This window comes from Parus major, chromosome 7 (assembly GCF_001522545.3).
Source record: "Parus major isolate Abel chromosome 7, Parus_major1.1, whole genome shotgun sequence".
Classification (NCBI taxonomy): Eukaryota; Metazoa; Chordata; class Aves; order Passeriformes; family Paridae; genus Parus; species Parus major.
Window position 1 is genome coordinate 21,740,502 of NC_031776.1, and position 25,117 is coordinate 21,765,618.

Consider the following 25,117-nt stretch of genomic DNA (forward strand, 5'->3'; position numbering starts at 1 on the left):
CGCCGCGGGCCTCGCCGGGCCGGGTCGTGTCGGTGCCCCCGGTGCGTGGACACTCACGGCCTGGCCCGTCCTTCCCCTTTCCCGCAGGGGACCTCGTCCTGGACGGCTCCAGCACGCTGACGCTGCTCACCTCCACCCTGCAGCACCTCACGCAGGTCTTCGAGCAGCACCTGGGCTCCCGCAACCAGAACCGGGGCTTCGTGGCGCTGCCCTCGCACCCCGCCGAGACAGCCGCCATCCTCCAGGCGCAGTTCCTCTTCGACGTCCTGCAGAAGACTCACTCTCTGAAGGTCCGTACATACCAGGGCCGGCCCCTGGAGGTGGCAGGCACAGCTTCAGAGCAGCCTCCCCCTGTGCCCATTGCCCCCGCCTGACTTGCAGGCTTCGTGGGTCCGATGGCTCTCACAGGGCTCTTGGCGTGGAGTGGTCGCTCAGCACGATTGTCTGTAGCTGCTTACCTAGGATCAGCCACACAACTCAGCGGAAAGTTTCTCGGAGTTAAAAACAGGGGCAGCTGGAGTTTATGATGTTCTGACCTTGGTAAGGTGTTGTCATTGTTGGGCAAGTGGTTATTTCCTGAAGTGCTTGAGCAATTCAGGCAGTATATGGCACCTGAGCACAGCTGAGTGCTCTCCTAGTGATGAGTGATCTGCCCAAGGCAGCAGAGCCAGGGAACTTGAGCAGAGGGGTCAGATGTTGTGCACACTCTGAGGCTGCTGCTTACTTCAGCAGTCTGGTGCTTCTGGTTGATCAGTTTCACAGCACTCTAGTAACGTATCCTTATTAATTTTAACAATAAAGGCTGTAACAAAGAGGCTGTAATAAAGATACAACTAAAGATGAGGGAATTCTTCAGAGAGGTTTTTGAAAGGTGGCATGTGTTACAGTGCTGCACATGATTCTGCTGGGCACTGGGACACGCTGGGAGGGTGATAGAGGTGAAAGGAGCCTGAAAGGGGAAGAGGCACTAGCAGCTGTTTTGGGTTCCACAGCGTGGCTTGAAAGGTATTGTGGCTGAGCACTAAAATCTGAGACGTCTTTAAAAATGTGCTTTCCCCGTGAGAGTGGAGCAGTATCAGAGTGTTGGTGGGAGGATTTTGTAACAGTGTAGTGGGTGGGGGGACGGGAGTGGGGCCCATAATCTGTGGAGAAATAGGGGTCTCCTGGCAGGGGGAGGCAGGGAAGGACGCTGCAGTCAGGAGAATGTTGTGGTAAGTGCTCCTGCTCTCCTGTGCTGTCCTGTGCTCTCCCTGCAGCAAGCCTGTAAAGAAGGGGAAGCTGCCCAGTGATGTCTGGTAACTGGTTTACATGGAGAGTCTAATAATTTATATCAGTCTGACAGATTTTTAAAACAGTGGAGGGAGAGGAGATGATCAAGACACACAGCAAGAACGGCATCTGAAATAAATTTTGCTAGAATTGATCATTAAAGCTTGCCAGTGCAAGCTCCCCTTACAAATGCTCTTGTTCAACATGCAGCATTAGAGCTGGCAGGCAGTGGGCACTGATTCATTCCTGGCAGGGTTGTAGCTGTAGAAGCAGTAATGGTGATGAGGTCTTGGGATATCTGCTCTGCACCTGATGAGTCACTTCTGTGTGAATGTATATGTAACTGGCAGAGACAGTCTTTCTGGTTGTACTTTGCTGTCTACAGTGGAAGTGGTAACTACTCCACTACTCACTTTCAATAACAGCCAGAAATACTGGTTATGCACTGTCCGTAGAAAGCATGAAAAGGTGGTTTAAATAAGCTGCTTTATAGTACATGAACACAGCCTAACAGTCCTGTGCTGAAAGGGCCTGTAGCTGTACTACAGAATACAAAGAAGAGGTTTGCAGACACCTCAGTCTAACACTAACAGCGCCTTGGAGGCCAACTCTGTTTTCCATTGCATCTGCTTGTGATTTGCCTCTTGTGGTTAAATGCACAGACACACCTCCCCACCAGTATGCTAGTTCCACTCAGTTGCTTGATAAACATAACTCCAGCAGTTAGTTTTGTCTTTAGGATATTTGCTGGTTGTAGCTGATGAGGAATCCAGCTGCCAGACCTCCCAGTGGCACTGGAAGTGATGAAGCCATGTGGGATGGGGAGGTGGAGAGGAGCTCCATAGGCTGGTAGAGCACACTTATTAACATGCTATTCTCTGTGACCTCTGTTGTACTATGGATCTGGGGAGACAATGGCACTAACAGCACTGGGAGAGAGCTTCTAAGGATCACTCGAGCTGGAGGGACAGCCTGTTCAAGGTGCTGCAGTTGGTGCATCAGGAAGGTGTTAGTGCAGCACAAACCAAACTTGACATGAGATTTCTTTTCTTATTTCTCTAGCTTGTTCATGTTCCAAACTGTGTCTTACAATCTGCTGTGAAGATCTTCCCTTTCAAGTCACTTCGGCATCTGGAAGTAAGTATGGATGGCAAGAGTGGTTTTGAGTCTTGCTGTTTGGGTTTTCTTGACTAATTTTGTGGTTGCAGAATGCCTCTACTCCTAAAAACTGAGTAGGCTTTTGTGGCTTCCCTAGAAGGCTAAGACTAAACTCCTGCAACACTTGCTTAGGGTAAAACTTGGATCTGCTCCTCCACTGTAATATTTTGATGTATGTTGTTCTTACTTTCTCATCACTGCTGCAGTTGAGGTCTGTCCCTGCACACTGCCTCCGGGGACTGCGATTTGTCTATTCTCAGCTGGAATCTCTAACCTGTTGCAAATGTATCAGTACACTGGAGGTGAGTGCTACACAGCTCATGAGGTAAATTGCAAGAGAAAGGCTGTCTTGATCCTACAGTGCTTCACACAGGGAAGATGTAGGAGACGGTGCTAGCCCTTTTATTCATTCATGTTGTGTATGGCTTCATCTCCCTTCCCTGTTCTGGAGTTCTACTCCTATCTTAAGCAGTGTTGAAGGATTCCCTGCTTGCAAGCACATGTGCTCTGTAGTCTTCTCTTTAGTTTCTTGAGAATTTCTGGCTCTAGACAATATCTGTGTCAGCTAGATCTGACAACTCTGTGTACCTGGCTGTTTCCACATTCATAGCCTGCAGCTGGTCAAGGTTTATTTCATTGTACCTCAGCAACCTTTTTAGAGCTTATTGTCAGAAGAAATGCTGTACCCCAGTGTCTTACCTGCACTGCTGCCCAGTACATTTCTGAGACATGAAGGCAAGCTCCAGCCATGGAGAACTGAGTAGCATGGGCTGTGCTGGCCGTGGGCCTCTGGGCTTCTCTCTGGGACATAGAAGCAGACAGCTGCTGGAGAGCAGGGGCTGATGGTAGGGAGTACTTTGAGAGCTTTTTTTGTCTGTCAGGATACAAGTGTGTATCTTGCTTTTGTTTGAGAGAGGTCTGAAAATTATTTTGTTAGCATGAATCTTTGTGCTCAGTGTTTTGAGCACAATAAATCTGACAGTTTAGGTTAACTATTGCCACTTCAGTGTAGGAAACAAAAGCATCTCCCCTTCTTTCCAAATATCTGGCCGTGGGATTCCCACCACCTCCAAATACTTGAATTAGGGACATAAAAGTCACTGCCTCTCTAACCAAAACAAGGTCTGTAAAGCACAGTATGTTAGCCACCTTGTTGACTGTTCTCCTGTATTCATCTGCTTTTACTATAACAGCTAGTACTCACCAAGGAATGGCTCCTCTCTTCTTCCTAGGAAATAATTTCAGCATGTGGTGGAGATCTCAGCTGTGCTCTCCCATGGTTGGAACTGCAGACTGTGAACTTCAGCTATAACTCAATCACTGCCTTGGATGACTCACTGGTGAGTGGGGCATCCTTCCTGCATGGCTGAGGAGAAGAGAGGAGATGATCACAGCTAAGAGCCAGGCCCTGTTACTGATGCTGCTCGGTCTGGGTGGGAGGAAGTGGGCAGTGTTAATCCTGCAGTCCTCACCCAGCAGGAGAGGCTTTTCATCCTGTAATATAGACAGTTGTAGGATCTGATCTAGTATCTTTTTGTCCCTCAGCAATTATTGAATGCTCTGAGAGTCTTGGATTTGAGTCATAACAAGATCCAGGATTGTGAGCACTATTTAACGGTGAGTATTTTGGGCTGACCAGCAGAGTTTCCTCCTGCACACAGGATACTGCTAAAAATCTGTAACTACTGTCATCATGTTCCTACTAGGTGAAGTGTAATAAAAGAAATCAAGATGCAGTGTATCTTAGAGCTAGTGCTTGCAGCCTGAAAGCAGTTGTCCTGTATCTGCAGTCTGAGTGCCCCTGAGGCAGCGAAGGCAGTGTTCCTCACCTCTAAGACAGTGTTAGCTCTTGTTGTCACTAGGCAGTCCAGCATGGCTGAGTGCTGAATGCACTGATACACTGAGGGTACTCTGTGTACAGTCCCTCACAGGTTGGGCACTTCACTCTGGCCAAGACTTTGCTGTAATCTGTGCAGCAGGTGAGAATTATGTAGCCAGGCATGGGGCTGTAGAAGCTTGCTGTTCAGTTTGTTCAAACTCCCAGTAGCATTTACTTCCTGCTCTCAGAAACCTGTCAATAACTCTAGAAAAGGGGTAATCCATCATAATGTCATGTGGGTTCTGGGGAATGGCAATGAAATCCATGTTTTACTGGGCTAGATCTGCTTCTTGGAAGCAAAGCTATGAACAGCTTTTCATGGAGTTGGTGGGGCTCACAAGGTATCATTCCCCATCATCTTTACAAAGGTAAGAAAGGGCTTCTTTTGGTGAGACAGGATGTCTAATCCTTTCCTGTGCTCCATCGAAGTTGGCAAGGAAATAGAAAGGTGCTCCTGTAAAGCAGTTAGATGATGCTGAGCACCCCTAAATAAACCTAAACAAACAAATGTGAACATCAAACTCTTCCTGCAGAAACAGTCTGAAGAAACTCACTTGTTGGTTGACCTTGTTGGGATAAAGAAAATGGTAGAAGCTAGTGTCCTGTCTTGAGTTCAGGGCTGGCTTCAAGATGAGGTCCCAACTGATCCAGTGCTGCTCCTCTCTCTGAACAGACCCTTACAGAGCTAGAATACCTCAATTTGGCATACAACTTCCTGTCCAAGGTGCCAAGCCTTGGAATCTTCAGCCGATCCAAGCTGGTGACTCTGATCCTGCGCAACAATGAGCTCGACAGCATTAACGGTGAGCCCACAAGGGAGAAGCATTTCTGAGTTTGAAACCTTCCTGTTGTCCTTGAGAATGAACAGAGCTTGAAATCTTGGGCACAACTATTTTTACTAGGGTTCAGTTTTGGGGGAGGTTCCTAATTTGTGTGTTCTAGCATGCTGATGGCTTCTTGCTTTGTTCACAGGGGTGGAACAGCTTGTGAATCTGCAGCACCTGGATTTGGCCTATAACCTGCTCCTGGAACATGCCCAGCTGGCACCATTGTCCACTCTGCACTATTTAAAAAAAGTAAGCATAAAGCCTGGTGAGTTGCTAGATTAGGGATTTCACGGTCAGGGTGTGCAAGATGGAGATTTTGTGATAACCAGAGAGTTTTGAAAGATAAGTTAAACTCTTGAGCATTTAATTTTATTGTAGGAAACTGATGGGGGAGCCTTAGACACACACCTGTGTTTCAGACTTCATTTTTAGTGACTCTTCCTCAAGCTAAAATTTTTCCATATATTCATCCCCACTTCCTTGCTCATCCTCTCTGATTTTAACACTGCCAAGTTCAGTAGAGATCCTCCCATAATCCTGTTGTGGATTTGTGTATTCAGAGAAGTCTGAAGGAGCACAGCAGTCACTGTAGTGCTTGTGAAAGAAGATCATAGAATCAGAGCGTGGTTTCAGTTGGTAGGGACCTTAAAGCTCTAGTTCCAACCCTCTTGCCATGGGCAGGGACACACCTCCCACTAGACCATTTTGCTCAAAGCTGCATCCAATCTGGCCTTAAAGACCTCCAGGGATGGGGCATATACAGCTTCCCTGGGCCTGCAAAGGACTGTTCTTCCAACACTTCTCAGAGTCAGTACTGGAAAAGCTCATAATGATTTAGGTCATGAGTAGGAGGTACTTTAATCTCCTTCTCTATTTGCTGAACTAATTTCAGGAAGCTTTGTAAAAGCCCAGTCTTCTCCTGGCTTGATAACTGTTTCACTGCAAGGGGATATTTCTTGAAGCAGAGAGGACTGGAGCCTGCGGGCAGTATAGACTGGGGTAGAGAATATTGCTTCTATAACAACTTGTCTGTTTCCCTCACCCAGCTGCATTTGGAGGGAAACCCAATATGGTTCCATCAAAATCACCGGTCTGCAGCCCTTGTCCATGTCTCTCCCAGGGCAGCCTTCTCCAATGTGAGTAATAGCCACCTGCCTTCTGCCACGGCTGTTGAAGGCGTAGGGTATTCTAACACTCAGGGGAAAATGAGGGATAAGCAACTTGCAGATTTATTCCAGCTGTGTAACAGTGGTGATTGTTTTGTGGTTGCTTTTTTTTTTTTTACCTGTGGTAGAGTAGTTTAACCTTAATTTTTTATGTGATGTGCTGGCCAGCACAGAGCTTGAACACTAGTCTCAGGTTTGCAACACCTCAGATCTTAATGTGTCTTCACTGTCTACTTCTTCAGTTTTGCTCACTGATGGAACTTTACTGTGTTCCTGCTAGATAGTGATGAGGTATCTGGACTGTGCAAAGAAGGAGCTCACTGTCTTGGCCCACCTTACCTAAGTATGTATTACTTTCGCAAGCCCTGGCCACTTTGGCATGTCTCCTTCACTCTGCTCTCAGCCAGGTGTCATCACTGTTCCCTTACACTCCAGTGCTTAGGTCAGTTCTTGGTAACCTGATTTCAAATAAAGCAGCCAGCAAAGCCGGTGTTCTGGTAATTTAGCAAACTAAACTTACTTGCAAAGGGTCAAAGGTGTTCCAGAGTTGGTCTGCCCTTCGTATTAGTGGCAAATGGCTGGATTCATTGTCTTCAAACTGCTTCTTGGAAAAAGCTTTGACTGTGCTCAAGTTACTGGAAGCTGTGTGGAATCAGGCTAGAAGTAGGATACAGGCTTCGAGGTGAAAGTGAGTACCCTTCAAAACAATTTGAGTTGTTGTAGAATAATCTATTGTACCTCTTCCGCAAACTGTCTTGGATACATTTCTGGAAGTTATAAAGTCTGTAAACAGGAAAACCACAAGGTCCCTTCTGGACTTACATGCTATTAGGTCAGGTAGCTACAACTAAAGGAGTGTGGATAGGCAGGAACAGGGTTGTTTCTTTGCAGTTTTTTTTGCCAGGGATCCCAACCCTAGGGGAATAGGAGTCAGCAGAAGTTGTCCTGAGTATGTGCCAGCCAAATGGAATCTGACTGCAAATGGGTCTCTAATTACAGTTCTTCTTGGATGGGGAGCCACTCTCTTCCTCAGACCTAATGGTAAGTATAATTGTTAAAAACTCATCTTACTGGCTTTGGGACTGGGAACTCTAACAGGTTTTTGCATTGTCATGTGTCCTCTTAAGTCTTTATGGGGCTACCTTGACTTTGATACAGATCATTTTGTCTCAGTTTATGCTGATTCCTAATAATTATTGGAACTGGCTGGTGCAATTTTTTCTGACTTATGTAGCCTTGCAGGACTTGGATCCTTGCCTGTTTCCTCTTCAGGTACTGTATGGTACTTGACACTAGAACTACATGTCAGCAACATAGTTACCAGTTTCCCATCTTCTATTTTTAAGAAAGGCAGAGATTGAGTTAAATCAGAGTGGTTGTGCTAAACAATCCAATCAACCAGGCAGGATCTGTTCTCAGTGCTTTGACTGAGATGGTGAAAGCTGGGGGTGAGGAGCAGGAAAGCTGTCAGCCTGAGTTGTGGCTTGGTTACCTTGTCTGCCCTTTGTACTCAGCTGGCAGTACTCTCTTCTTCTTGCTTTAGCACCTTCCAAGGCTTGTGCAAAGTGTGTCCCAGTCCATCCACACTTCTACCTCAGAGAAGACTGCACTGGACCGCAGCGCCCTGGAGAGCTCCTGTGCTGCAGACTTCAGCGACAGTCAGTCACCATCAGAGAATGTGGCCATCAGGGTCCCTCGGAGGAAAAGCAAGGTCTGGGACTGACAAAGCTGCTTAGCCATGTAGCTGGCATGTTGGGCAAAGGGGATGCCTTGTCATGAAAGCCTCCTGCAGTGAGATGTGGTCTGGTACTGACTGCGTGGTTAGTGAGCCTCTGCACTGCTGTGTGTTAGGAAGGGGTTTTAATATCAGTCTTCATATACCCTGACAAGTGTTTCATGGTGTGTGTCTACACTGCAACAGCTATAAGCCCTTCAGCTTGGCAGAGTCCCTCATCAGGTGCTGTTTTCATTATTCAAGTTCCTCACAACTACTTTTATGCTGTCTTTTTCCAGGGAAAAGTTAAGGTGCGCAGAGCGAGCATTTCGGAGCCAAGTGACACAGAACACGAGCCCCAGGCATTACCCCTCTCTGCTGGTGAGGCTTCTCGTCTTCCTTAATAACATAGCAGCTAAACTGCCCACAGTAAGAAGAGTGCTCTGGCCTGGTGGCTACTTTCATACTTCCCAAGTTTTCTTTCTGCAGGTTTGGTTCTAGAGCATCAGAAGGAGATGAAGCGCTTGGCCAGCTTCAGAGATCGCTTTGGTGCTGACTGGCTGCAGTACAAGAGACACCTGGAGGAGCACGACCAAGTACCTGTCATGTCCCACAGCCGTTCTGCAGATGAGATCACAGGCAGACCTGCTGTGGTGGACTTGCAGAGCGAGAGCTCTGATCCAGAGCAAGAAAAGCCCCAAGTTTCCCAGGAAGGATCCTCTCCTCCTTTGGATGACACTGCAAAGGAGGAAGTGCCTGAAATACGACTGGAGGAGCCTATGGAAGGGGAGCAGAGAGAAGAAGAGGAGGCAGATGAGCTAATGCTTGGAGAGGAAGAAGAGGAGAAGGCAGAAGGTAAACAGTTCCTCTTAATGCTGTGTTTAAGGGCTTGGACTGCAACAAAATAGGTTAATCAAAAGTGAATTGTCTCTGAAGCTGTATCATGATGCCCAGTGTTCTGGGAATGCTAAGGATCTGGGTCCAGCAGGACTGAAGACCTGCTGCATGTACTGACCTATATTGTGTCTTGTTTGGCAGTGGACCTGTGCCAGCCAGTGCTGGTGAGCCAAATAGAAGGTGAAGGGGACCCAGAGCCAGACTGGATCTTCCTGCGAGTCACAGCTAAGCATGTGATTGAGGTGGAATTGAAGGCTGCCAGAGTCCTCCACAGGCTAGAACTGAAATGCCTGAAGAATGTAGAGACTTCTGAGTTGACCTGGAAGAGGATGGTGAGTTACAGTTCTCTGTGAGCCTTTGTCATCTTACTCCCTGTGTATGGCAGCATCCTGAATTTGGGCTCCCATCAAGAATCCTGCAGGTCTTTTCCTAGCTCCTGCAAAGCCTGATTGAGCATCTCTTCAACCCAATGTATGTGTATCTAATGGCATCTGTATGGCTTAGACTACCTGCAATAACATAGCAGAAACCAGCATCAAATCTATTCCAAAGCTAGAATTTAAAGTCCGTGGCTGGACTTGTTCCAGTGTGGAGGAATGAGAGACTTCTTAAGAGGAACTTAAATGAAATGGAGGTCTCCTTCCCATCCATTCTTCACTAGGATATCACCCTGGCCTTGGAGGACTCTGTGGATTGTATTGTTTCTAGAGCAGCACAGAGCCTAGTGTGATGTTTAAAGAGCTCCTGGCAGCTCAGTGAGCAGTTTGCCGTCTGCTCTAGGTGCACACTTTAGCGTTAGCAGCCCTATTTGGCTTTTGTGGTCTTTAGAAAGGGAGTGTGGAAATCTCTTTTTCCTTGTGGTAGGATTTTAACACTCAGTCTGTATATGGACATGTTCACAGGTTTCTCTAATTCTGTTTTCTGTAAAAGCTCCAACTAATTTTTAAACCCTGTCCTTGTGCCTTTTTGAATGTTTGTGGCTTGATATTCTTCTGAAATACCTTCTTGAAAAGGTGTTTTGTTTGAAATGCTTTGTTTTAGGCCTTGAAAGTTACTGTTCTAAGATTCAAATGCTCATGCAATTTTTCAAGTAGTGAATGCAAGTGTAGTCAGCACTTATTAGGTTTATATTAGTTTATTTATTTGTGCCCATTTTACCAGACTCCCAAATACTATCAGCTGTGGAGAGATGCTTACAACACACTAAATTAAATGCTTGTATGGCCATGTTTTAGCTGTTTGCAAGCAAATGTAGTCTGTGAAAGCTTCTCCCTCATCCTAGAACATTTGTTTTCTGTCTCCTGCAGGACCTGGAGCGAGTTTTCCCTGTCCTCACGTTGCACTTCAGCTACATTCGCAAGGACCGGCAGAAGCGCAAATACGTGGTGCTTGATGACTGCCCAGAGCAGTGTCTGCAGGTGGGGGAGGCTTGGGGAGGGGCAGTGTTACTGCAAAACACTGAATTCTTCCAGCCAGCATAGGGCTGTTTGCTCTCTAAGCACATGAGCACCTGCTGCCAATGTCTGGCTTGTTGGCATTTCTTCTTCTGCACAGATGACCTGTGGAGGGCCCTGCCAGCATGGCCATGGGCAGTGGAGCTCCTGTAGCATAAACAGTGCTCTCAAGGAGAGAGCCTTGCAGTTTTCTCCCTCTTGGGACAACAAGTTTGTAGACAATCTAGTGATCATTACTTGTGCGTGTGCAATGTAATGTTTCATGGGTTCTGAGTGATGTGCTGGCCTGTGCTTGGTCCTCTGGACAGTGAATGTCACTGCTATGTCCACTCTACTGCTCTAGGGACTCCGGTCTCTAATTCAATCATTTCTCTCAAGATACCATTTAAGTACATTTAAACAAGTTGTTAGAGACAAAACACAAATAGATGGGACATTTGAGATCAGAGTTCCAGAGGGAGCCTGTCAGTATGTAGCTATCAGGCACAGACTTGCAAAAACAGGTTGTCTTGGTCTTCTGCAGTGAAGCTCCATGCCCTTGGCAAGTCTTGCACAGCTGGAAAATGTTCTTGCACCCCTTAAACTCTGAAATGCTGTAGTGAGGCATGTGAAAAGACTTGCTGGTGTCAGAAGCTTGATTTTATTAGGACAATCATAGCTACCTGAAAGCATCCTTTTCCCTGTGCCGCTATTTTTAGCGTATCCTTGAAGTGCTGTCCCCAGCTGTTGAGGAGAATCGGCGAAATCAGGACCAAGAGAAGGGATCCGTGAAGCTCCAGTGCCTGAAATGCAAGCAGGAGTTTTCACAGTCCCTGGTCCCCTGGCATCAAGGTTCTTATCCTTCAGAGCTTGGAGACACCAAAATCCTGGAGACTCTGGTTGCCTCAGATCAAGGTAGGCTGTAGTGCCCAGGAGAAGGATGTTTGCTAATTAATTCCCAGGCAGACTTCCAGAGTGGCAGCTGTGGTGCAGAGCATGGAATGTATAGGAGATGTGTTGGCTGTACTGGAATCTAAAACTTATTGTGGGATGAATTCTCACTTGGCCTACTTGGACTGGAAAGAGCCTGCCTTGTTTCCTAGCAGGAATAAGCCACTTGTTTAAGGTTAAGCAAACAGCACTCCTGTTCTGAGTGGCCTGGGGGAACACAGAGGTGCTGGAAAGTGAAGTCTGGGAGAGGACTTAAAGGTCAGTTCTGCCACAGAGACTTTATTTCTTCTAAGAGCTCTTGCTAAGGGAAGCTTCCAGGGAATCTGCACCAATATTTCAGGTAAAACTTTGCCTGTTAGACATGAGAAAAACAATCAGAACTCTAATCTGTCTCCCCATCTGTGATCTTAAGCCCATTCTTGCTGCCACTTTGGAGGAGCAATTTATTCCTTTTCTTTGTACTTGTGGGCCATTGTTCTCCCCTGGCAAGTTTTCCTGGTTTCTGTCCTCTAGACTAAATAAACTCAACTCTCTAGATAATTTACTTGTCAGTCATATCTCATACATTCAATTTATTGCTAGTCATTGTACTTTTTCCCATTTGTCCACAATTTTCTTTGAATGTTTAAAAATGGATGTGGTATTTCAGCTGAGATGTAGCTAGTCCTGAGTAGGCATCTTCTGATTGCTATGTTTTTCAAAGCCCAGTTTATATTCAAAGTAGGGAGTGCCTTAGCTGAGAAGATGCTGTTTGACAAAGTATCCTGGGATTGAAGTACTGCAGTGAACACAGAAGTCCTGGCTGCAGCACTTTTCTCCACCCCAGGACACTTTCTTCTCCCTGCCATAATAATGGGAGTCCCATGATCCAGCTGGGAGTCTTCTGGTGTGGGTGAGGAGCGCAATAGGAATCAGGATCAGAAGGGTCAGAAGGGATGAGGACAGCTGGGGAAGGGACACAGCCTGCTGGGGATGGAGGTGGCTAAAGAAGATTGGATTGACTGGTCATGAGCTTGGCCTTCAGAGGTTATGTGAGCATATGTGAAGTGTAGGAAAGTCACGAACCATTATACAGTTTCAGATGAAACCACACACTGGGCACCCTAAATCTGAGCAGAATATTTCATGTGGCACTGATCCAGAATTTCTGATTGATTTGTGAAGGGAGGTATGTAGGATATGCTTTTGAACAAGTTGCTCAACAAGCTGCTCAAGTCAGTCTAACTATTCTCTACCTTGAAAAGGGTGGGCTCATGATTTGCAGAGGGGGCAGGGGGAAGTAAAATCTTGCTGGGGAGAGCTGTTCTGGCTTTTCTTTATACCTGACAAAATCTTTCACAGGTCCTGCAGCAGCTGGTGAGCCTGTAGCCTGTCCCAGTTGTTCCAGTGACCATGTAGTCATTCTGCCTTCAGAGGAGTGCTCCAGCACACCTCTGCCGCCTGGTACCGACAGCACGAGTGAGGACCTGTCAGACTCTGTGCTGGAGGGAGGCAGCCAGCAGGAGGGCCCAGAGGAAACATCTGTCCTGGTCAGCGAGAGCAGCAAGTTCTACATTGGTGGGGAGGACAGCTCGGAAATAGACACCAGCAACAGCACCAAGACCCAGGAGCTGAGCACTGAGCCTGACACTCAGGCTCAAGGCACTCTTCATCCCACCTCCCGCGGAGCAGATGGCAGCTGTGGGAAGGAGCAGGGCGTGAAGAGCCAGTGCTTGTCCCTCAGCCACACAGACACCAATGGGGGCAGCCTGATGGGAAGCTGCCGTTACAGTCTTTCTCGGGGACCCACTCCTTCCCCGCTCTCTTTGAACTCTGAGTCTGAGGAAACGTGGAATCTCAGTCCTTGTGAGTATCAGGAAGCTGTGCAGGGTTTAGGGGTGTTGACAGCTTGTTGGTGGTTTTATCACTGGTGCTTGCAGGGTACACTTCCTCCTGTTTAATGGGGAAGGGGGACATCAAATATGAGCAGCCATAAACATATGGTTTTTATGAGCAGAGATTTTCATTCCTCTCTCTGTTAAATCCTCATGCCTGAAGGTAGGAAAAGTGAGTCAGCTCCTAATACCTATTATTGCTTAGACTCTGAGTAATAGGGTTTTGTTCTGGAAGCTGCATTGCTCAGTTATGGACACACTGGGTTCCTGTGGCATCCATGAGCTGCCAGCTGGAGCATTACCTTTGGAGAACAGTATGCACAATTTCTCTGTATTTATTCTTTGGCTTAAGTGCAGTGTGGGGCTGGTGTGCTAGTAGGAGGCTCTGGTTTGTGGATCTACAGTTGCTTGTGCTTTCCTAACTTTTTTTGTGAGCTTCAGATGACAAAACCTGTCCAAGAGACTAGACTACATGCTGGCTGTGTGAGGGCTGTCATGTGAGACAGGAGGCCCACAAATTATTTTTCTGAAGGACCTTGGATTTCTGATGTAGCAGACTGCCTTTGCTTGGGTATCAGCTTGTGATTTACAGAATAACAAGTTGGAAAGGAGCTGTGGAGGTTATCTTCTCTAGCTCAGACTCTACAGCAGCTGAGTGTAGTTCTGATTTACACACTTATTGGTTTCTTAATCTATAGAGGTCTCTCCCAGTCCTTCAAGACTGCTGTGCCTCAGAAGAGGAGTCAGTGTAGAATCACAGTTTTAAGGTTGTTATGTTCAGTCTCATACAGTTGAAGTATGAGAAATAAAGCAGTCTATTTTTTGGGGTCAAATTGCAAGGTCCCAGTTTAAAACTGAGCCTGTGGAAAGTTCCTGCTGAGGAGAGGTTGATTAGTGTAGTGTTTCTGGTGGAGAGCAGGCTCTGCTGGGAAATGTGAACTCTTGGCTGGTACTGTGGCTGTTGTAGAAATGATTTGGTTATACAATTTCATGACAAACCTAATTATACTCTTTAGTAGTTTTATTGGTGTCTTCCTCAGGCCCCTTTAACATTGCCACGATCAAAGTCAGAGTTAAAAAGTTGACCTGAGCTGACACCAATTGAAATGAGAAATATCTTTCTGGCTTTGCGATAAAGAATCGCCCTTCTGCCAAATCCAGCAGCAAAGCAGTGTCCTTCTGTGACTGAACAGGCAAGCACAGTTTGAAGCTTAGACCAAAGCTTTGTAAATCTGAAAAAAAGCAAGTTTTGGAGCAATTAAGTCCTCTTTTATCTCCACATGGAGACCTGTGGCCTGTAAAGCCCTGTGTTTGGCCCTTCATCTTGAGGAGAGACTTGATGGAAGCAGGTGTGCAGAGGGGGTGACAGTGCTGCCCTGGTGCCTGTCTGCATGCTTGGGCAGCCCCTGGTGGCTGGGCAGACTGTCATTGCTGCCCTTTGCTCTCCTCAGCTGTAAACAGCGTCTTGAATGCGAGGGACTTCCGCTCAGTGGATCATCGCCTGAAGCTGTACCTGGACATGGAAGTTTTTGAGGAGAATGATGAGGAGTTTCAGTGCTTCCTCAAGGTGAGCTCCTGCAGCACCACTCCTACAACTCTTTGGGTGTCCCTCTTGATGCCCTGCGAGTTCTGCACTGAGGTGGCATTTCGTGTGGGGTGTGAAGGAAGCTGAAGTGTCTTTGAGTCTGGCCTTTCCATGGATGAGCTGTCAAGGGGCAGGCCAAGGCTGTGACCCACCCTCTGTGTGCTCTAGGTGGTCATGGTGAAGTTTGGCCGGCAAGGAGAGTTCCTCTCAATCCTGGTTGCTTCTGATCTCAAGATTTATGTGCTGGAAGTCACTGGAGCTGTCAGGTGAGGACCCTGCCACAAGTCCATGAGTGCTGGGTAGTGCCAGGCTGTGCTAGCCTTGCTGCCCTTGCCCTGGAGGGGTGGTGACATGCACAGGCTGTTCTGGCAAACCCCCTGCTGCAGTCTGACGTGGGAGAGGAGATGGGGCAGCCTGCTGCAGCTGAGGGCTGTGCTTTGTGATTAGGGGACAACCTGCAGACTGGCTGAAGAAGAATGACTCTCACTACCTGTCTGATATTTCTCATCTGGAAGTGGGACTCTGCCACCAGAGCTTGCGAATGGAGTTTGATAACCCAAAAACTTCCTACAATCTGCTGATTCGGAACCAAAGCTGCTGTGACCAGTTCCTGCAGACCCTGACAGGTAACCATAGAGCTGTAGAGGGGTGTGGGAGAGGATTTGACAGATTTGTTCTTGGGGAACTATCAGCTATTGCTGGATATAGATTGGAAATTACCTTCTTGACAGCTCAGAAAAATATCTGGGAGAGAACCTCACTGGCATCATAACTTGCAACACCTCCCTGAACAGTAGTGTCCTGAACTGTTATGTACTGCCCTTGAGTTTACAATAAAAGACACCTGCCTTCTCCCCCTCTTTAGATCTCATGCAAGAGCTGCCTGCTAAGCACAGGAGTAAGGTGAAGGAAATTCCCACTGTGGAAATGAATCCCCAGCACTGGCTATGGTAAGAGCCTGTGAGAGGTTGGGATTTCGGGTAGAAAGGGATGTCTCCTTGTCCAGCAAACCTTGGGAAGCTTGGTGCTGGAAACAGGGTGGTAGCACAGAGGGTGAACAGGTAAAGGGGTGTCATGGGCTGAGCCAGGCAGGTCTTCTGGAGGAGTCTGAGCAGGGTGTAACAGAGAGAAAAAGTAGGAGACATAGGGCAGCCTTCTTGCAAGAAGCATTTGGCTCCTGGCAGCAAGGAGGACCAGGAGAGGGAGGACTTTGCATTATCTGGAAGAGAGGGTCCTTCCCTTCTCCAAGAGGACTGGGAACAGTAGCTAGTTCACAACAAATCTAGACTGGAAACAGAGTGCTTCCTTATCAGCCCACTGTTGTATCTCCTCCAGGCCTCTGCTGGACTCCAAGACCACAGATTCTTCAGCTGCAGGTGACACTTGTTTCTTCTACCTGCTGGCCTACCTGATCCAAGGTACAGGAGATCTCAGTATCCAGATGTCCCACATGTTTCTGCTTACATGCTTATGATTTTGGTGTACAGTCTGGGGGAAAAGAGCCATGCCCTTTGTCCAGCAGTGAAATGGTGTGGGGACATGGGTGAGGGCTCTTTTCTAGTGATGGGTTGTGTAGGATAGCAGCATACTTCTGCACATCCAGCGAATCTCCCAGTTCCTTTCTACATGGAAGTCTAGGCTCCGGGGAGCAGCTGGTCTTGAAAACCAGTTTTGGTGACAAAAAGAAGCTGAGAAGCTGGAGATGATCTGAGGGGCTGGATCATTGCCCTGATCTGAGGGAAAGATGAGGAGTCATAATACCAGCTGGTTTGTGTGAGTTGCTGAAAGACTTCTTCATTTGGGACAACAGAAGTAGGTGTCCAGAACCCAAGATCATAGTACAGGAGGAGCCTGCTGGAGCCCTTCAAGTTCTGTTTCAGACCTTGCTGAGGGACAAATGTGTTAAACTTGGGATTTGAGTCTTCAGTGAACAATTCCAGTGTCATCTCAGCTTGGGACACTGAAAAAAGCAACCTAGCTCTTAATCACATTCTGATTAATTTGTTACAGCTGTTGCACCCCTGGTCACCACTGACCATTGGGGAGGTGTGAGAGAGTGAGGATCAGAAGGAATCCGTAGGAAGTTCATTTTTTGGTATCCTCAAGCTGATCAAATAGTATATAGGAGGGAGAACTTACAGTGCATTTTTCTTACTCTACAGTTTTCTCCTCTTTTACTGTATGGTACCCAAATCTGGACACAGTTCCAGCTGAGATCTCATTACCAAGTAGACAGGATTAATTAAACATCCCATTTCTGATAGTCCTACTAATTCCCAAGAGTGAGCTGTGATGAGGAAAGCAAATACTGCTGCATCAGGTTGTGATCCCCTGTGACCTCAGCCAGTTTTGCTAATGTTTCCCTATTACTGTACATCTTATTCCCAAGTTCTAGTGCTTTTAATTTGCATCCACTGAAATAGCTGGATTATATTTACGTTCCTTAAAGTTTATCAAACTACTTTCCTTCCTGTCATACTTAGGACGCATCCCAGCTTAGTATTAAACTTTATGTGTGTGCTCTCTGTTCCATCCATCAAATATCTACAGCCAGACAAATTAAGGCCAAAAAAGGCAGCCTTTGAGCTGCAGCTGCCAAATTTTAACTAAGGAGTAGTTAAATGTTGTTTAAGAGGTCAAAGGACTTGAATGACTTTTCCTGTCTCACTTGAGGTCAGGGGCTGGACAAGCCTTGCTGGGCAGTGGTCTTTCATATACATGCTCCTGCAATGAGCTTGGATAAGCTGGTGAAGCCCAGCCACATTTCAGTACCCTGGTCCCCTCTTCAGTTAGGAAGCTGGATAAGGTTGTTCACTGAAGTTACTGCTGCTGTAAAGGATTTCCCTAGGGGAGGAATGGAGAGCAAAGCTGGTTCTGTGGTGACTCAGGCTCTCAGCAAAGCCTTTCTTATTCCCTCATATCCTTTTAGGGGCATCTGCTTTCCCTGTGACCCTGCTGAGTACCCGAAGCATGCTATTTCTGCTGGAGGAGAATCACCAGTGGCAGGTGCAGCCCTCCTTGGATGAAGACCATGAGGCAGAAATGCCTCCTAAGAGCAACATCCATTTGAAGGAGAAGCAGCCAATCACCAGTATTAGCAATATCATAACCTATCGCCTCTGTCCTTGTGACATCAAGCTGATACTTTATGATGAGGTAACTAGGAGGTGGCCATGGGGTCAAGATGCTGGGGGCTGACTGTGCTCAGATCCTGTTGCTGCAAGAGTGTTTTGGGGCTGTCATGTCCCATCCTAACCTAGGGCCTTGTTCCACAGAGCCAGAGGAGCACAGTGGAAAGTCATGCAAGAGACACTTGACTGCTGGCAGCAGAGAGGGAGGAGGAGGTCACAGAGAAATGAGGAAGAGTTATGCTGAGGGATGGTGGCTCAGGGCTGATGGGTGCCTGTCAGGCCAGTCTGCTCATTTGCCTCCCTCCCTTTCCTCTCTGCCAGGTACTGAAGCTGGAGAGCACTTGGCACATCCGCACAGAGTGCCCTGAGCTCCTGGTAGAGCTGGTGGAGTGGATCCGTGGGCCCTGGGAGGAGATGTTCTCAATCGAGCTCCGGAAGGCTGTGTATGAGGCACTGGAGTGAGCCTGGTGGCTGGAGCAGGAGGGACTTGGACTCAAGTGCTGCTATGCCAGCAATGGTGCACAGGTGTCTCCCACTCCCATCTGACCTTGCTGTTCTGTGGCCTCTGATTTTCACGCTACTCTTGGCCCTGGCCCTTTCTGGTGAGAAAGAGGGGAGCACATGATGGTTCAGACTGAACAGTCATTTATTTGCACTGGACTGGCCATGGAAGGAGAAGATGGAGAGTGTTTCTTGTCATAGTGTTTAACCCAAAGGCAGTCGGGTGCCATTTCTGGCAGATGTGTTTGCTGCCTTCTTAGCTGTCTCAGAACAGCTATCATTATATGCTGATGATTTTTTTTTTTCCTCTCCCTCTTTGTCCATGGTTTCCCTAAAGCTACCTGCTTCAAACAGGAGCCTGATTGCACAAGGGGTGAAGCATGTTATACACAACCCCTCAGAGAGCCCTTACCTGTCTGCCCAGTGGGGCATGGCTCAGTCTGCTGCTGTAGTCTTTCACTGTCACTGGGAGGAAGGAGCCTCGAGGTTCTCAGCACAGAAATTGCTCATTGCTTAGGGGTCAGGACCTTTATGGGCACCAGCAGGTATAAGTGAGGCTTAGGCTTTTTCTGAACAGTCCAAAAGCAAGAGTCTATTTTAACATGAGTTTTACTATTTTCTATTGTAATAAAAGCTTATATTTATTGAATTATCATGCTTTCCTTTTTTCATTCTTTTGCAGTGCTGTAATGTCTAAGGGCTTCCATGCTAGCTTTGCTGCTGCCTCAAGGGCTCCCTAACATCTCACCAGGTTTAGGCCATTCTGACCTTCCTGTTAAGGGTGGGCACAAATGGGCTGCTAATCTTCACCACCTTCCTGGCTTCCAAGCAGCAACAAAGGAACAAGGTTTAAACAGAATTAGACTAATACCAGGCACAGGTTGTGGTGTTCTCTTTTGACAGTTGCCCTCAGGTGAGCATCCTGTGGCCTTCCAGCCCCAGTGTGCTGCTTACTGGTAGACAGGCCCCCAGAAGCTTGCCTCTCTCAGGAGCTGTTGTTGGTGTGGCTGTGGAGGTGGGAGTGCCTGCCTCTAGGTTCTTCCCCATATGAGGCTTTACCTTGTCTCAGCCTCCCCTGCACAGAGTTAAATGCAGCTCAAAAAATGCTGCTGCCTGGCCAGGGCTTTGCTATGTCAGTCTCTGGCCCTGCCCAGTGAAGAGCAAAGATAGATACTGTGTGTGGTGGTTCAATGCAGTTGAAGCTCCCTGTGGGGTTGGGCAGAATTGGACCTGTTACACTGAGGTGCTGATAGGTGGGATCTGATACCCTAAGTAGGGAGCTTTACTGATGGTAGCTTTTCCCAGAATGGAATCTCTGTTCAGTCATCAATGGCATCTATGAATGTTCAGTCCACAGCTTCAGGGCAAGTTTTCTGACTGTTCAATCCTTAGTGACAAACCTGTATTTTATGTCAGTGTGATCTTGATTTTTACAAAGACATGCATTTGACATTCAGTGAACTGATGCCTGTTTTCTTTGGATATTGAATATGGCAGCTATTAACAGTAGTCTCTATGACATTTAAACTTTCCACATGCCCAAAGTTGGTGTCTGTGGCTTCAGTTTCTGTCATCAAGAAAACAGCAGGGACTTGGCCCCACTGCATCCTGCTGCTTCCCTGAAAAGCTGCAATAAAGTTTCCCTTTCTGCTCAAACTGATCGATGCTATTCTTATAGCCTTAGGAGAATGGGAAGTTCGGTTTCCATCCTGGGTCTGAAGGCCACTCTTGGAGTCACTGTACTATTGGATGTTCTTCTGTCACTTCCAGAAGCAGTTGAGTTGCTGAAGGCCCACAGTGGCCAATATTTTTATATAGCCTTTTATAGACTTGATGACAAGGTCTGTACTGTCTGGAGGCAGATGTCACAATTCATCCCACTTTCTCCCCTCTTCCTCAATTGGTATATGGCTGCTGCTCTCTGTTCCTTTGGGGATCTCAGATCTTAAGTGGGAGTGAGCTCAGTCCTTAGCTTTGTCTGGGGGAAGGACTCTGAGCCAGTAAACATCAGGAGGGTTTAATGTCTTCATCTTGCCATTTAAGGAACCTTGTGTAAGTTCTGTCTTCACCTTCTGTAGTTGCGTTTTTCACAAAGGGCAAGAGTCAGATTTGGAGTTACTGGACCAGCTCGTTGATGATGCTTCTGCTCAAGCTGATTCCCTGAGCAAACTCATCCCTGGAACTTGCTTTTCTGATCCTAGCCAAGCTGCACCTTTGCTACTCCGGTATCTGGGTATGTGTTGACGGTCCTGACCAAGTGTGGACTGCCAGAACCAAAGGTTTTGGTTGTGTGCATGTCCACAGTTCTTCTCAAGCTCTTCCCATGTTTTATTTCCGAGATAACTACTCACTTGTTTCTCTATTTTGCCATGTCTGTGGTGGCCTGTGCTCCTAGCTCAGCACCAGCCTCTGTTCTGTTACCAGCTCCCTGCTTTTCTGCATTCCTTTGGCTGCTGCGCAGACGGGAAAGCTCATGTGCACTGCCACGACCTGTCTCCTGCCTCTTCATAAAACACTTGCTTTGTTTTCACTTAGCATTGTCTCCTGGTTATTACAGATTAACCCCTTTTTGCTTACTCCATGATCACAAATGCTTTGCTGTAGGGCCTCTTGCACCTGGTGCAGTGATTACATTAACTGGTCTCCTTGCATCAGCTGGGTATGTGCAAGGGCTCCCCTGACACACTCCACCATCCAGCACTGCAGCCAGCCCACTGATGGCTGTGTGGGAACCGGGGCTGGATAGGACAGCTGGGGTTTGCAGAAAGGTGGAATATATATTGAACCAGCTGCAGATACCTTCTGCCTGTCTCAGTTTTGATTATGCAGTCCCCCAGCTGTGCTCTTAAACAATCTGGATTTTGCCCCTTCTTCTCCTTTTCTGGGTGCACTTGGCTCCAGCACTCAGCTGCTAGCACAGAGCAAGGCTGGTCTGGACCTCTGTTTCCCTGCCTGTGTTTGCCTGTAGCAGCCTCTTCTCAAGGTGTATGTAGCTGAAAGCATTCCCAGGCTGGGGTAGCCGTGGGGCTCTAGAGGCAGGCTGCAGGCAGGCCATTGCTGTGAGCCTGAAGCTTCCACCACTTTTCCACAGCCACATACCAGCCCTGCTTTGTTCTGCTGTTATCAATGAAAATGATGCCTTCAGTCATGGGTTTGGCTATTTCAGTGCTTCCTGCTGCATCTCTCTGCCCTCTAAAGCAGTACTGCCTTGAGCATACATAGCTTGTGGGTTAACTGTCAGCCCCCTTACACTGTGTCGAACTAGCAAATCCTACTGACTGGAGTGACTGGTCATTTACTTCTAGCAGAATATCGCTGCTGGCCCCATCTCCAGGGGATGTGAGATGTAGCAGCAAAAGGCACATGTTCCTCAAGAGTCATGGATCTGTTTAGCCAGTTTCATCCCTCCAAGGTGCCAGTGGTCCTTACCCAGCCTACAGAGCAGTGTCTGGGGCCTGTGTAAAGCCCTTCCCTGTGGGCTGCCCTCCAGTTTGGCAGGCAGGGGAAGAGCAGCCAACACAGGCTGGGCTCAAATGCCGTGCATGGTGCTGGCAGAAGTGAGTACCCAGGAACTGTGAAGGATACCATAGCATGAGAGGTGAGCAGGGGCTGTGCTGTGTAACTCCCACTGCCACCACTGTGCTGCATAATCAACTGGGGGGTAAAAGGGAAAGGAAAAAAACATTTTAAAGCCATCTCAGCCTTTGCTCAGCCTGTGTTGGACGGCATGGTCATTGCCCTTTGTGCTCCTACAATGGAGTGTGCCTCTGTGTGTTATCAGAAGAAGAGTATTAAGCTAGTTATGGAGCTGTCCTGTATCAGGACAGTCCCTAATAGAGTTGTCTGCTCCCTGTCCCAGTGCCAGACAAGTTGTTTAATCTGGGAAGATCATGTTTACTGCTGGGGATGTGTGCTGCCTACCTGCAGTGCTGCCTGCTCAGCCCTGCTTGGAGAGGGTGGTCCTGCTGCCAAGCACCAGCCAGGTATTGTCCATGTCACCCCACAGAAAAAACACCCAGGGCACCCAGTCCCACTACCTGCCATACTGCCACTGTCTCTGGAAGCAGAGGCAGTCATAGCAGGGCCCAGCCCCTCCTGCTGTATTGATCAGAAAGAAACTGAGGCTGCTATCGAGAGCCAGACTGGGCCCTGCACCCTCCTTATGCCCTTTGTCTGGTAGCCAAGGCAGGGTCTAACACTGACATCTCAGAGGGTGCCTCTCTTGCAGCACTCTGCCTGAACAGGGAGGAAGGAGTGCTTGCAGAAGCTCTTGCCATGTCCCTCCTGAGATGCAGCGATTGTCCAAGAAGTGGATCTTCTTATCCCTCTGCTTACACTCCCCCTCAGCCACTATCTCCTCTTTTTCCATCTCCCCTTGCTCTTGCTGGGCTGTGCAGCTGCCCTTCCATGGCTCTGGCCCACAGACTCAGTGGTTTGGGGCTGATCCTGGTTTTTGTGGTTGGTGACAGTGTCCCTGTTTCCTCTGCAAAGCTGATCTTTGAGCCAGACCCCACAAGACTGCTGGTCTGTACATCCTTCCTGCCCACTATGCTCTGTCAGCCTCAGCTGATGTGGAAAGGGATGAGGGTGGGCAACACCCTTCGTCCACTGTTCTCGTTTCCCGGATCATGTGGGTTTTACCTCTGCCCCAGGCTGAAAGGATGATGCTTCTGCAGGCATTGGGGTTTTGCAAGCGTAAGAAAAGGGTAGAGTGCAGGAACACCCAGGGCAACATCACAGGGGAAGCTGGAGCACTCTGACGCCAGTGGCCGGATGCTGACAAGCACAGCCTGTCCAGGGGGTGTGTGACACCAGCCCCAGGCCTGGCCTTCCAAGGCAACCCCTGCCCCACAGCCCAGGCATGGGCTGAGCTGTGCAAAAATGCTGCAGCAGGGGTGCCTGACCCCATCCCAGAAAGCACGTTCATTCTGGGCACAAGGATTTCAGTCTGCAGTGCCTCAGAGGCCACACTCCCCAGTTTAATGTTGAGGCTGGTGAAACAGGGGCTTGTTCTTTATGTGCTGAGCACCAGAGTCAAAGGGTCACATAGGTCCATTACCCCAGCAAACTGCTCGGCTGCCTGGGGTTGAAGCCAGGCTGGAAACACTTGAATACAAGTGGTTACTGTGGGAAAAGCCACAAGTCACTTTGACTGCCAGGCAAGAGCAGGAGGTTGAACATGTACTGCTTGACCTCCCCAGCACATTGGAATGCTGTCCTCATGCTGACAGCCCCCTGCCCTGTTCCCACCTCTCCACACTGCACTACAGGTGCAACCTCCCTGCAGCTCTGGGTTTCATTTCTAGAGCTGAAAGCTTCCCTGCATTCTTCCAAAAACTTGAGTTTCTGTGCTCAGCTTGCTGTCTCCTTGCATCTACCTCTTCCTGTTTCTCCTGGCCTGGGATGGAGATTGTGACCAGAGTGTCTGTGCTGGATCTGGAATGCACTTTTCCCTTACAGAAATGTTACTGCCACAGTTGCATGCATGAGAATGGGATTCAATGGAAACTAATTCTTCATGTCCCAGTCAAATTCCCCTCCATTTGCTGCAGCTCTCCCTCCACACAGCTTAATGTGTCACCTGGGACTGACCCAACCATAATCTGGGAGAAGGAAGGAGTGAGCAAGAGCCCAAAGCAAGGCTCTTTTCCCCAGCCTGTTGTGCACACACCTGCATCTCTGTCACAGTACAGAATGCTGTGCTGGAGGGTTCCAGTTGCCCTCCCATGTAAGAGCATCAAGCCAATGTCCAGGCTCTGCAGGTGCTGGTACAATGCCACGGTGGCATTGCTGATTTAGCGATGTGACAGCCACAGTCCCCATAGGTCTCCTTGCCCCAGCCTCATAGCCTCAGCCTTCCCCCAGCCAGCCCCAGTGCTGCACTGGAGTGCCAGTTCACAGAAATCCATCTGCAGAAGGAACATGTGTTTCAGTAAAGAGAAGCAGCGCTTCATGAGCTTACACAGACAGCAGCTTCGGCATGACTGTTCAGGTTGTGCAAGACTGCTCGGCATCCCTCCTCACCCCCACACAACGGGGCCCAGGACGTCAAGGGTGTGGTTGGCCCAGTGTGGAGACTCAGCCCCAACAAAATTCCCACAGAGCCAATTTTAGCAGTACAGAAAGTCAGCGGCCAGGGTCCTTGGGTGAAAGGACAGGGCACGGCTCCAGGATGGTGACTCAAAGCCACTGCTGCCATTGTGCTGTCCCTGGTGGTGCAGTAGGTGACTCTAAGGGCACATCTCGAGGTGCTACATGCTCAGCCTGGTCCTGCTGCAGGAACTTGGCCTGCGACACGAGAAGCACCACGGGCTTCAAAACGCACCACACAGGCACGTCTTGTTCTGCATTCCCACCATGTGCAGGGCCATCTCTCCTCTGTGCCACCAGTTCTCTCCTTTCTTCCATATTCGCTCTCCACTGGGCGGGGAAGAACGCTGTAAGGAACAGAAGGTTATTGTGCAGAAGACTCTGAGGCCGGAGCGGGGGCTCACTCCTCTAACCCTGCGGCCGGACTCACCCCTGAACACTCCGCGGGCCGAGCCGCACCCTCGGTTCGGAGCGTCCCCCGAGAGCGGGCAGGGAGCGGGCAGGGAGCCTCCGCGGAGCGGCCTCCCGGGAGCCAACGGCGGCGCGGGGCGGAGAGACAGGGCCGGTCAGCGGGGGCTGGATGGAGCCGCCTCTGGGAGAGTTTTGGCCGGCGCCGGCCCCTGCCCGCAGCCCTGCGCGGCC

At 48.6% G+C, this 25,117-nt stretch overlaps 1 protein-coding gene and 1 long non-coding RNA gene across 2 annotated transcripts; one reads left to right on the top strand and one right to left on the bottom strand.

The window, feature by feature from the left end:
* Positions 1-23: 23 nt before the first annotated feature.
* STK11IP (serine/threonine kinase 11 interacting protein) lies at positions 24-19,037 on the top strand (the record flags this gene model as incomplete). The annotated part of the gene is made up of 23 exons (XM_015634006.1): positions 24-290; positions 2,332-2,406; positions 2,634-2,729; positions 3,660-3,767; positions 3,973-4,044; positions 4,980-5,109; positions 5,279-5,382; positions 6,180-6,269; positions 7,299-7,340; positions 7,843-8,010; positions 8,313-8,394; positions 8,503-8,868; positions 9,052-9,242; positions 10,218-10,328; positions 11,063-11,258; positions 12,636-13,139; positions 14,620-14,735; positions 14,922-15,019; positions 15,201-15,379; positions 15,619-15,703; positions 16,089-16,171; positions 17,683-17,909; positions 18,206-19,037. Coding segments are annotated over 23 exons (3,531 nt in total), but the record flags the coding sequence as incomplete, so codon positions are not given.
* A 4,308-nt stretch (positions 19,038-23,345) lies between these two features.
* LOC109022741 lies at positions 23,346-25,086 on the bottom strand. Its single transcript, XR_002001953.2, has 2 exons — positions 24,906-25,086; positions 23,346-24,822 (listed from the first exon to the last, which is right to left on the bottom strand). It is a non-coding gene; the product is annotated as an uncharacterized LOC109022741 (long non-coding RNA).
* Positions 25,087-25,117: the final 31 nt, after the last annotated feature.